The 11,815-nt window shown below is 43.4% G+C and overlaps 1 protein-coding gene across 3 annotated transcripts in view; it reads right to left on the bottom strand.

The window, feature by feature from the left end:
- Positions 1 to 7,888: 7,888 nt before the first annotated feature.
- UBE2F (ubiquitin conjugating enzyme E2 F (putative)) overlaps positions 7,889 to 11,815 on the bottom strand; it is a 152,189-nt gene continuing 148,262 nt past the window's right edge. For all 3 annotated transcript variants that reach the window (XM_019523317.1, XM_019523316.1, XM_019523315.1), the window contains one exon: positions 7,889 to 9,218. In XM_019523317.1, the coding sequence (XP_019378862.1) occupies positions 9,168 to 9,218 (51 nt within the window). In that variant the 3' untranslated portion in view covers positions 7,889 to 9,167. The remainder of the gene's footprint in view (positions 9,219 to 11,815) is intronic.

Genomic DNA, 11,815 nt, shown 5'->3' with positions numbered 1-11,815 from the left:
CCGTCTGGGTGGCGGTCTCTGAGGTGCCCAAGGGGGGGGGCCGCAGAGCCCTCAGGGACCCTCGGGGTGCAGCATGTGCACATCCATGTCATGCCTCTGGTAGGCTGGCTATGGATGGGAATGTCTACCCTGGGGGGGTTTGCAGGCAGGGTCTCAGGCCCTCCCGCACACCCTCCTGCGCGAACTCCGCGCTAACTCATGCGCCAGCAGACAAGCGCGCCTGTTTGCACAGCCTGGTCACGTGGCTCCCTGGGGGGCTGGGCCAAGTAGGGGCCTGGGCGGGGCTTGACCCAACCCGGCTCCCTGCAGTCACCTCCTTCCACTCAGTGAGGGGTTAACCCCTTCCCACCATGGGCCCCGCTTGCCTCTGGCTGTGCTGGGGGTCGGTGGGGGCCTCCGCGGCTGCTGGGGGGTGTCTGGGGGGCTTCAGGGGAGCGGAAGCACAGTGGGCTTTCACCCGCGCGTCTCTCGCCGAGAGTTGGGCCAGGCAGGCTGCGCATCCACATGCAGTGCTGGCCAGAGCCCTGTGCTGTTGGGCGCCAGTGCTAGGCACAAGTGGCCCAAGCACCCCTGCTTGCTGCTGCCAGAAGTGGAGGCTGCGCACAAGGTGGGGGGGTCCCCACACCTCCCACCTTTCCTCACACACCCAAACCCTGCCCCCACAACACCCCTACGTATACACCCCACAACATACCCTATACCTCCCACACCCCACCATACACACACCACACTCCTATATATTGCGTGTGGGGGGGTGAGACTATTTCTGAGTTATTATGCAATCCCCTCCATATACAATATGCAAACACAAATCATGACAAATATTTTGTACAATAAAATCAAAATATGTTATAGTAGGTGTTTGACTTTTCAGTGTATGATTTGGTTTATTTCTGGTTCCAAGATAGCAAACTTCCCCTCCCCCCCCCGGAGTATTTCTGGGGGGCAAGGGGTGGGACTTCCAGTGGCAAAGGTCAGGGGTTAGGGGCGGGACTTCTGATGCCAGTACGGCAACTGGGGGGCAGGAAAACTGTCAAGGTGTGGGGCTACCCATGCGGCCCTCAAAAGCTCACCCAAACTTGTTAAGTGGTCCTCCAGCTGAAATATTTGCCTGCCCATCCTATATGTATAGAAATAAAAACCCTTTCTACTGTTCCAAAAGCAGCACATTAGTCATTAAAACGTGATTAAAGTGGAGGCAATGCTTTAAAGCTCTGTTATTCCTGCAGCCTTTTAAATTGTACCATAGGGTACAAAACCTTGTGAGCAGACAGAGTGAAATCTGCATGTGGATTTAGCACAACTGAGGAAGAAACTTTTTGATGAAGTGCACATATAGGTTTCCCCTCACTGTTTTTAATCCCAGCTTGTTTCCATCATTCTTAAAGGGCACGAAGCAGAAGATACAGAGCTGAAACATTGCTGAAGTTCATATACATCTTTTTATTTTTGTTTAAATCAAGAACTGTGTATTGTGTGGGATAAAGTAGCCTTGGACCCTGCTCAGTTTTGCTACTTTTAAGAGGTGAAACAAAATGTGTGCAGGAGGTTAGAGGGCTGGTTGTGGAGCTCCCTCATTGAAAGCAGCATTGTGGATTAAGAAAGCATCTAGTTCTGCTTGGGTTTACCTGATTCCACGCATACCACGTATCTTATGGAGACAAGGTAGAGAGCAAAGAAGAAAATCGTAAGACTTAAATGCTTCCCTTCAAATATAAACTTGATTGAAAACAAGTGAATGGCTAAGAATAGGGGGGGAAATAAAACAAAACACAAATCGTCACTGAAGACTGTAAACAGCCTAGATCTTTGTTGATCTCAATCCTCTGTGGATATTACACTGTGTACAGACACCAAATACTTTAAGCTAGGGTTGCTATATGTAGGTGCAAAACAAGTGGACTGAGCAATTGGATTGTACATCATAGTCAGGCTGTGAACTTAAGCCTGCAGGTTCACTAGGAGATACACCACCACCATCTCATGCTAAGCAAACTTTCAAAACAAAACAAACCAGGAACAAATAAACCATGCTTCAAACCACTTGGAACTTGTCAGCAGGCCAAGCTGAAGAAAACACACAAGCAAGTGGCAATGCCAAATATGACAGTGATTGCACATATTGACCCAAGAAAATTCCAACGCAAAAACATTTCAAGATATTTCTGTATTAGGAGGGAACCGAGGCTGGGAAACAAACCCAGTAATAGCGGTACAGGAGATGAAAAAACAGAAAAACAAAAACAAGCTGTCATATGAAGAACTGGGCCCAGTAGCTCAGCCAGGGCTTTCCTGGCCTCCATGAGTAAACTAATATTTGCAAGTGTACTACAGAAAAGAGTATAGAAGGATAAAATCCTGGATCAGTGGTTATAGAGAACAATGGAAAGGAGTAGTTTGGTCTGATGGTATGTTCAGTGTTGGACCCACACTGGCAGCAGACAGGAGTGGCTAGAGAATGGCAGAAGGGAAGGCAAGTACGTACTGGGGCACACTGGGCAGCTCCTTTAAAAAGCATGCTTTATGCACAGCACCCGATTGCATCCCTTGGCAGGGAGATGTGGGTAGCCGTGGTAGTCTGAAGTCAAGCAGAAGGCAGGGCAGGGTGCCATTTCACCCTTTTGCTGAGAGGATGGGAAAATGTCACTTTGCCTCCCTGCACTCCAGTGCATCTGTACAACAGGCCAGGACTTGACTCAAAGAAACAAGGGATGGAAGTTATGAGAAATCAACTAACTTCAGGTGCGTCAAAGATGCAGCCCACCAAGCCACAGCATTCAACCCCTCAAGAGCTGGCCGTGTGTGGGACCAGTCTGCCGTCTCCCTTGGACCAGCACAGTCCTGGACTGCCCACACAAAGCGCTGGATCTGGTATGCCGTGACAGGGTGGGAGAAGAAGAGGAGGGCACAAGGCATGGTGGCAGTCCATGGGCCCAATCCAGCCTGTAGACCAGTCCCACACCACTCATATGGCCCATTAGACCAGCTGAGTTTGACACCCTGACCTACTCCATCCCCCCCAGAATGGGTACAGGATTGTTTCTGGTGAACATCAGCTTCAACACTCTGTGTAGAAGTGGAATGCTCAACTAACCTAAATGCACACGAGTGATGCTGTTCACTTTAGCCTTTACACTAGTTTCACCACTACCTTGGTACACTAAAACTGTGGTGGTTCTCTCCCATGACCAGCATTAGAGAGATACAAAATAGCATACACAAATCAGTGCATGGAACAAGCAGAAAGGGAATCTTTTGTCCAATGGAATAGCAGGTGAGCAATTACACACGAACAAGGCCACCCTTAACATTTTCAGTTTCCTTCCAGCCTGACTGACTGGACCACAGATATTGCCCTTATCTTACAACAGTTGCTTTTAAACATCTCCAAGTAAAATAACCTGGCTGCAAAAGCAAACCTGGAAAGTCCTTAGGGGTAACAACCACTGTGCATGTTTGCTAACAGGTATGAAAGTCTCCTCACATGCAGCATGGATTCATACATATAGGAAGCAGAGCTGAAACGTTTTATTTAAAAACCATGGGGCTAATAATAACGGAGGTGTAGTCATGTGCAAAAGCCAGAAGGACTTATTACATACTCACTCAGCTGCCGCCTAACCCTCAGTTTCCAGAAGTCTCTCAGCATCTATGTTTCCATTGGTGAATGTAGAAATTAATTTGTACATGTGACCAGGGGCAGGAATTGCTGTGCCCTGACAATGATGACCTGCTCAGTACCAAGCTAATTGTGAAGCCCCACCAGGATTCAGAAAAGCCATTCCCCTTCATTTGTCCAGCCTGTAGAATCTAATGTGGTAGACATGCTCCATGCATATCTGACCCCTCCCACAAAAAGGAAAGGGAAAGGAAGAGGAGGAGACAGAGGTGCTGCCACCACCATAGTTATACTCAAGTCCTATAGCTGAAGCACGCATCACATCATGTGGGAGATCTGGATTCCCCTCTGCTCCAATGCATAATTCCATGTGAAGTGGAACGACTTCTCTAGACCAGAATGGGAGGTACTCTCCTGGGAGGTGGGAGATGTGGGTTTAAGTTCCTGCCTCCCAAATGAGAGCTCTAAACACCATTTTGTCTGCCACCTCCTGCTCTTCTGGTGCAAAGATTGACCTTGCTTGGGTGCCTGACTCTCAGGGAGTGAAACCCAAGTGAAGACCCCTTATGCTAAGTGCTTAAGCCTCTTTCAGAGGTGAGGCATAAGCCACATCCCTGTCTTTAGCATATTCCTACCAGCTACTATAAATGGCTGCATATTCAGTGGGTCAGCTTTTATGAATCTAATTATTTGGTGCCTTGCTGATCTCAAGCATTGTCCAGCACTCCAGTATCTAACCTGTGTTTGCAAGCCCAGACACCCTTGAAATTTGGCACCGCAACACTTAAAAACCACCTCTGAAAGAGGCTTAAGCACTTAGCATAAGGGGTCTTCACTTGGGTTTCACTCCCTGAGAGTCAGGCACCTAAGCGAGATCAATCTTTGCATCACATTCACTAGTGAATGTCTCACCATGGTTTTAAAAATTGGAGGTTTCCCTTTCACTAAACAGTAGAATTAGATTTGCTTCTGACATTTCACTGCACACAACTAGAAAAGAATATGGTGTTCTTGTTTCAGAGAAAGTTAGAACAGAATCATGGTGTTCAAACACTGCTACAACCCTTATTAGCATATTACAGGTGCACCAATACAGCAGTTTTGGCTGATACTGATGGCTGATTATTAACCAGCCATATCAGCCGATACTGATTTGTTTGCTGACACGCAGCCCGGCAGCTTGGAGAATAGTGTCCAGCTGCTAAGGCGGGGGAGGGAGGGGAAGGGGGTGCTGGGCAAGGGAAGGGGAGGCAAGGGGCAGATCGAGGTCCCCCCAGTGAGGGGCGGAGCAGGGCAGGGGCAGGCACTGCACAGCCAGGGCAGGGGATGGGATGGAGCCACAGCTCATCCAGGGGGTGCAGCTCCCACCACTGCACGCATCCCCAGGGGAGGCATAGGAGGCAGGTGCCCCCCCCAGATCTGCGCAGGGCGAGGGCAGGTTGCCACTGCTCACTCAGGGCTGGGGACTGCTCTTCCTGGCAGAGAGGCTGGCCTGAGCTGCACTTCAGGCAAATAGCCACCCCAAAATTTGCTGTGGCCCCCCACCAGGCACCACTTGCTGCACCCTTGCTTGCCCCGAGCACAGCCCAGGCCCAGCCCCTCTGCTCTGAACAGCATGGCACAGCCTCCAGCACTAAGTGTGCAACAGCAGCCCTCCCACTCCCTGCACACAGATCTGGGGGACACATGCCCCCCCCACACCTACCCCAGGGGTGTGCGCAGCAGCAGGAGCTGCCCTCCCTGCCCCTGTGAATGAGCTGCAGCTCCATCCCACACCCTGCCCCACGTATGCAGTGCCTGCCCCTGCCCTTGCCCCACTCCCTCCCTCACTGTGGAGGCCTCGATTTGTGCTCCCCAAATCCTTTCCCCCAGACTTCCTGGCTGGATGCTGAGTTCCAAGCTGTTGGGCTGCATTTCTGGCTGCGAGTATCCACACTGCATTTATCAGACATTAAGCGCCAGCTGGCCTTTTATCAGTTCCAATGTAATAGGGACTGAAGTACTGGTGCACCTCTACATAATATACTAGCTTTTCACATCCATTTGTAAGGAATATAAATATATTTTATTTAACACTATTTACAAGCAAGGTGAATGCATCAGAGAGCCGTTTCCTCAAATACAGTTAAGGGCAGGTCTTTAAATGCTTATTTATGTCTTTTATTACTGGGGGAAAAAAACCTCTATGGGAAATATTCTGATCAAGAAGCAAAGTTATAAACCATGGCACTGAGACAATGCTGTTTATATTTTACTAGCTGCTTCTAACAGTTATGATGCTGCAATTTTTAAATCCCCTGTGATCTTCCTAATGGTGTCCCCCTCTCTTGCTGCATCAGGTAATTTCCTTTTTGCTGTCCTCACTTCTCATCCACCTCTCTCTCAATAGCTGTTCTATCTGATCTTCATCAGCATCATGTTCTCTGCCTTCCCATTTCTTCTACCTTGGCAGCTTCATACACTTTTTAACAAGGTCAAATCACTCACTGGTGTACCTCATCATAACAAATGGGAATCTAGTCCATAATCTGGCATATTTTAAAACTAAACATTCTGTCACACACTCTTAGCCACCAGATAAAAGTTGGAATTCCATGACATTAAAAAGACACAGTCAACTAATTGTGGTTGCCAGCTTCCTTTCTTTCTCCTTTCATAAATCTTAAAGACTCTCTGAAGATAGAAAACATTTGCCCACACTGATTTAATTACTTTTCATCTAGTAAATTACATTTTCTCCTTGAAATAAGCACAGCTGGTTTTGGTTAACTTTTACATAAAGATAGTGCCTTATTTTATGTCCAAGTGCAGCAGGAACCAGATACTGGTGTATATATTTTCCTGTGTCCATGCATGTTCAGCTCCTTTTGAGACAACTGATACTTGCACATTCAATGCAGATTGGCTAAGATAGAGTAGCAAGTTACCTTAATCAAATATGCAGCAGTACTTTGGGTTCGCATACAATTCTCTGTCAAAGAATGTGAAAAACCATCAGTAAAGCATCTTCTCCCACACAGAAATCTCTACTCAATTGCTCTGGAACAGTCCCCCCAGTTACACTGACCACAGAGTTCAGAAAACATTTATTCCAGTGTAACTGTTTTTAAACTATTAGTGGTACTGGTGCAGAATTCAAACTGAAATGGGGGCAAAGCAAGAACAAACATATGAATCCATATGCGAAGAGGGAGTTGCATTTTTCTTCTGTGAAGAAGTACTGCTCTGAAAATGCCTTGGTGTGGGGCTAAATTTGGAACAAACCCATGTACGGGGTTTTGCTCAGCCTCCCTGACTTAACTAGCACATTCTTTGCTGCAGAGAAATTACATTTATTTTACTGCTTTAAGAAAAAAATTCCTGGGGTATTAATTTTTTTTTTTTTTTGTTAAACCAATATATTGCCAGCTGTGTTAATGGACCAGGTTACTGGACAGATGCTCTCCCAGGCCTGGTCATTTATGGTACTGATTTTAAAATATTTAACTCTTGCTTCTTTCCTCAGCCCTCCCCCCCTACCCTTGCTCACTCCCCTCCCCAATAGCATCACTGCACTAACCATGTCTCGTGCTTATTTTTTTACTCACTAGACGGAATTTACACTTCCAGTCTTTGTAAACCAGCTTTGTACATGAGGAGCACACTGTGAACATTCAGCCTTACCCCAGAATTAAAGGGGTTATATATAAAACCTTTATACAGTGTGATTCCCTGCAACAGCCAGGGACTGGACTTGATGACCCATGGAAAGGCCCCTTCCAGTCTCAGGCTCCTACAACCCACACATCAATACTAAGAATCTCTCACTCCATGCTGTTACTAGTACGGCAACTGCCTTTTCCCATAGTCAATAGGCTTTGCAAAGGTAGTGACTAGAAAAAAAAAGCATTATGCCCATATTTCAGTTTATGTTGGGATGATTGTACAGGGTTCTCCAGACAGCTCCAGTACATGTTTTTTAAACTGCCAAGGTACGAACCCGTGGTTTTCTGATGCTCTTGTAAAGTCAAAAGGACCCCAGGAAACTTTCAGCGTCTAATGATAAAGAACAAAATGCGTGACCTAGTCTTGATATTTGACAAGTGTTCTAGCTCATTGTAATCAAACTTTGTCAATGCCATGGTAGCTTCATTGGAAAATGAAAACCCTAGCATTTACCAAAAAGCAGTAATGAGAGACAAAGATGATAAGCAGAACTAATTGCAATCTTCTACGTGAGGCAAAAGATCATTGTAAATACAGAACTGTTACACATACACTCACTGCATATGAAATCACACAAACATTTATTTCTATGGTTTGTCTGTTTATAAAATCTTGAATCAAATCCATTTTGCCTCCGCTACATGTTCCCATGTCTATGACTCTTCATTCATTTATCACTGTACTGAACAGGATATTGGATGTCATTCTGGTCAGTCCACAGAAGTAATGGGAAGCTATGATATGTAATAAACACAGCATAATTTTTATATAACAGACCTAATATGCTTCCTGGCATGTGCTTTGAAACTATTCCTGAGGCACGACTACCCTTTCCTGAAGGATTTCTGCTTTCACATAGCCTTAATATTTTTGATAGATAGCTACTTACAGTAAAGATAATCATCCCTTTATCTAAGAGCCTTAAACAAAGGTGCACTGTGTGTTATTTTAAAATGAAAGATCAGTATTTTGCTTTTGAGGGAAGAAATGTGGAAAAATACACTTTGATGGTTCTCCAAAAAAATAGGGCTTGGATAAATGTTCACCAACTTATGCAAAAGCCTCCAAAATTTCACCTCCAAATCTAGATCTGAAAACCAAAGACTTTTTTTTAATAGTCTTTCATTGCACTTGCACAAAATATACATTTCAATTTTTTACTAATACTACACATATATACTTAAATTATGGATTAGCCTGTTAATTTTAACTACCTCACAAAATGCATACAAACTAAAATATTGTTGTCTAAACAAGAATTGAAAGCAGCAGAGTACAAATTTCAAATTTGTGCCAAAATGTTCTACATTGACTAAAATTTTGATATTAGATATACTTCATTTTATGCATTTCATTAAACTTTGATCACTTTTGTTAAGCGACTTCCCAGGAAAGTTGGTATTATTTCTGCTCCATCAAATGCAACAGCATTAAGGTTTGGGTCACAGGGAGACCATTTTATTGCCAATTTGAAGTGTTCCAGAAACACATTACTATTTTTAGTAGGCAAGAAGAAAATTAAAAAAAAAAAGTGTAAATACAATTTTGATAGTGATTTTTTTAAAAATTTCTCAAGCATCTCTCATCAACAGGATATACAGTACAGTTTCAGAAGAGTAAACATTTTATAAGTAAGCAAACAACTTTTTTTTCAACCAACATACACAATTTCTTGCTGTATTTATGCTGAACTCTCCTTTTAATATGGACAAGTATGAAGTTAGTTTTCTTCTTCAATACAACATGGGCACAGGACTGGTACAATCCAGGTTTTTTGTGTGGTTTAAAGTTAAAGACAACTCTATACTGTGAAATCCATGGTCCTGCCATTCATCTCCCATCATCATCTTGCATAGCGCTTAATATAATCTTCAACTTTATTCCGAAAGTCCTCCTATGGGAAAGAAGAATCAGGATTACAATCGAAACAGTTCAGAGACACAAAAATAGCACTGGAGGCATAAAATATCCATGTTGGGTACTCAAGGGACTTGTTTTGGAGCCCTCTCCCACAGAACCATTGCATGTCTTTTAAGAATGTCTCCATCACAGTGTATACCATTCTCTGAAAACTGGCTGAGTCATTGTAAACAGAGACTTTTCACCCTGCAGCTAAAAACTGATTGGAAAAAAATAGTCCATACAACACCTGAAGTAACATTTTACTACCAACAACTGTCATGGTAGGTCAAGCCTGAAGAGCAGTTACAGAATTCAGTTACAATCAGATGGGCCCTAACTAAGAATGGGTTATGGGTCCATATAAGCATGGTCATGTACTTTTACTGAAGAGGAAAGAATCCTTTCTGACAAAAGGGGGAATCCTAAAACATCCTATTTGCCAATTACACACTGTATTTCAGACTCCTCTCCTCTACATTTGGTCCAGACAAACTAACCCAACCTCCTTTGTGAAACTGCACAGTATCACAGTTTCCACTGAATTAAGTTCAAGTACATCCTGCTGTCTTTTAGTTTTCTGGTCTGCAGTAAATTTTAACTTTATGTAACGAGCTTGCTATAGTGACTTAGAGAGAAGGTACTTACATTTACAACCCTCTAAATATAAGGGGCCACTGCATCCCCTTGGTAGATTACAATGAAAGCTCCAGATTCCATGATTTAGTATGAACTTACAGATAGTCAGGGACAGAAATCAGATCTAACAATTTTCTGGTTTGATCCTTCCATGAAGAGAACATGAGACGTCAGACCCTTTGCACCACAGTTTTGTATTCTCATTGTGAACCAAAAATGTTTCTCAAAGTTGCATGATATTCTTGGATGTGCTCAGTAAAAATGGATTTGAGTTACTGACTACCCTGGTCACACCAAATGAATGCATGCAAAACCCATGTGAATTTATTACACGCGACTTTCAACTCCCTCCAATCAGAATTGAATAAAGCCTCCAAAAAATCAGGCACACTGAAGTTGCAATTTACTTATGCACAAGTGAGACAAGAGCCCACTTAAAAGAAATATCAAAGGTAGAAGTGAAAATCTGTAGAGCCTCTGCCTAGCCATGCATGACCAGTACTCAAAGCTTTAGGACCCTTAAGCTTTTCTAATGTACCGTGACTTATTTAAACAATGGATTTCTGTGTTTTATCTAGTCTGAGCGATTGCCTTTAATGTGTAAACATATATAGCATAAAAAAAAAAAAATGTATTACTGACTGAAAATACATAATTAAGGAAATGCATAAAAATAAGTTTTATAGACAGGGAAGGGATTTGAGAGTTTAATGTGTTTGAAGGGTAGTAAGTTATTCTATTGTTTGTGGCCTTTAAAGAACTTATTTCACAGCAGATAAGATTGAACAATGCAAAATGAAAGTTCATAAGAGCACTGCAAGTAATATGCTCAGAAAAACTTAAGCAGCAGTAATTTTTAAAAGGCAGGTTCCTGTCAGAAACGTAAAGCAGCAATTTCCATTTTGAAATAACAGGCAATGATTCATTTTGAAATATGAAATGTAATACCAGCACTCAAAACAGCAAGAAAAAGATAACAGGGGCCAAACCAGCTTAATTGCACTTAAAAAACAAACAAACAAACAAAAACCCACAAACAAAAAACCCAACAGAGGACGTAAGAATTGCAATTTACTAGGTCAGACCATCTTGCCCAGTATCCCGTCTCTCAGTGGCAGAGAGTGGATGCTGAAAGGCAGAGCGAACTGGGTATGACTACATTTTTTTCCCAATGTTCCTCTCACTTGCAGCCTCCAGCATCTAAGGTATAGAAAGTTCCAATTCAGAGGCTGTGTCCCTAACTCTCATGCTCAATAGCTACAAATCCTTTCCTCCAAGAATCTGTCCAATCTGTTTTTGAATCTGGCTAAACTGTCAGCTTCCACAACATTCCCTTAATAGCAATGAGTTCTACAATTTAGTTACACACAGTGTGAAAAAACTTCCTCTTGTTAGTTTTAGGCCCCCTCTACACGTGCAGGTAAAGGCGCAGTTGGATCTAATGCATGATCCACACAATTCTGCCTCCTGCTGTGCCACATCCTGGAAAATTGGTAGAAACAATAATAAAAAAAGAATTGTTCAGCACATGCATGAACATGATTTGCTGTGGAGGAATCAGAACAGCTTTATCAAAGGGAATTCGTGCCTCACCAACCTGCTTTAGTTTTTTGAGGGTGTCAGTAAGCAAGTGGATTGGAGTGATCCAGCTGACACAATATATTTAGATTTCCAAAAAGCCTTTGGACTTCCAAAATAGTCATGGGATTACAGGAAATGTCTACTTGTGGATTAGAAATTGGCTTAAAGATAAAAGCAAAGAGTGAATATACGTGATCAGTTTTCAGGATGGAAAAAAATAAACAGTGGGATTCCCCCAGGGATCTGCATTGGGACCAGTGCTGTTTAACAGACTCGCATGGTCTGGAAAATGGGGCAAGTAGCAAGGTGGCCAGATCTGTGGATGACACAAAATTATTCGAAGTGGTAAAGGTTAAGGTGAACTGTAAGGAG

Source organism: Gavialis gangeticus, unplaced genomic scaffold (genome assembly GCF_001723915.1).
Source record: "Gavialis gangeticus isolate Ggan-Ray unplaced genomic scaffold, GavGan_comp1, whole genome shotgun sequence".
NCBI lineage: Eukaryota > Metazoa > Chordata > Crocodylia > Gavialidae > Gavialis > Gavialis gangeticus.
Note: the sequence above shows the minus strand (reverse complement) of the source record. Positions and strands in the feature narration are given on the sequence as shown.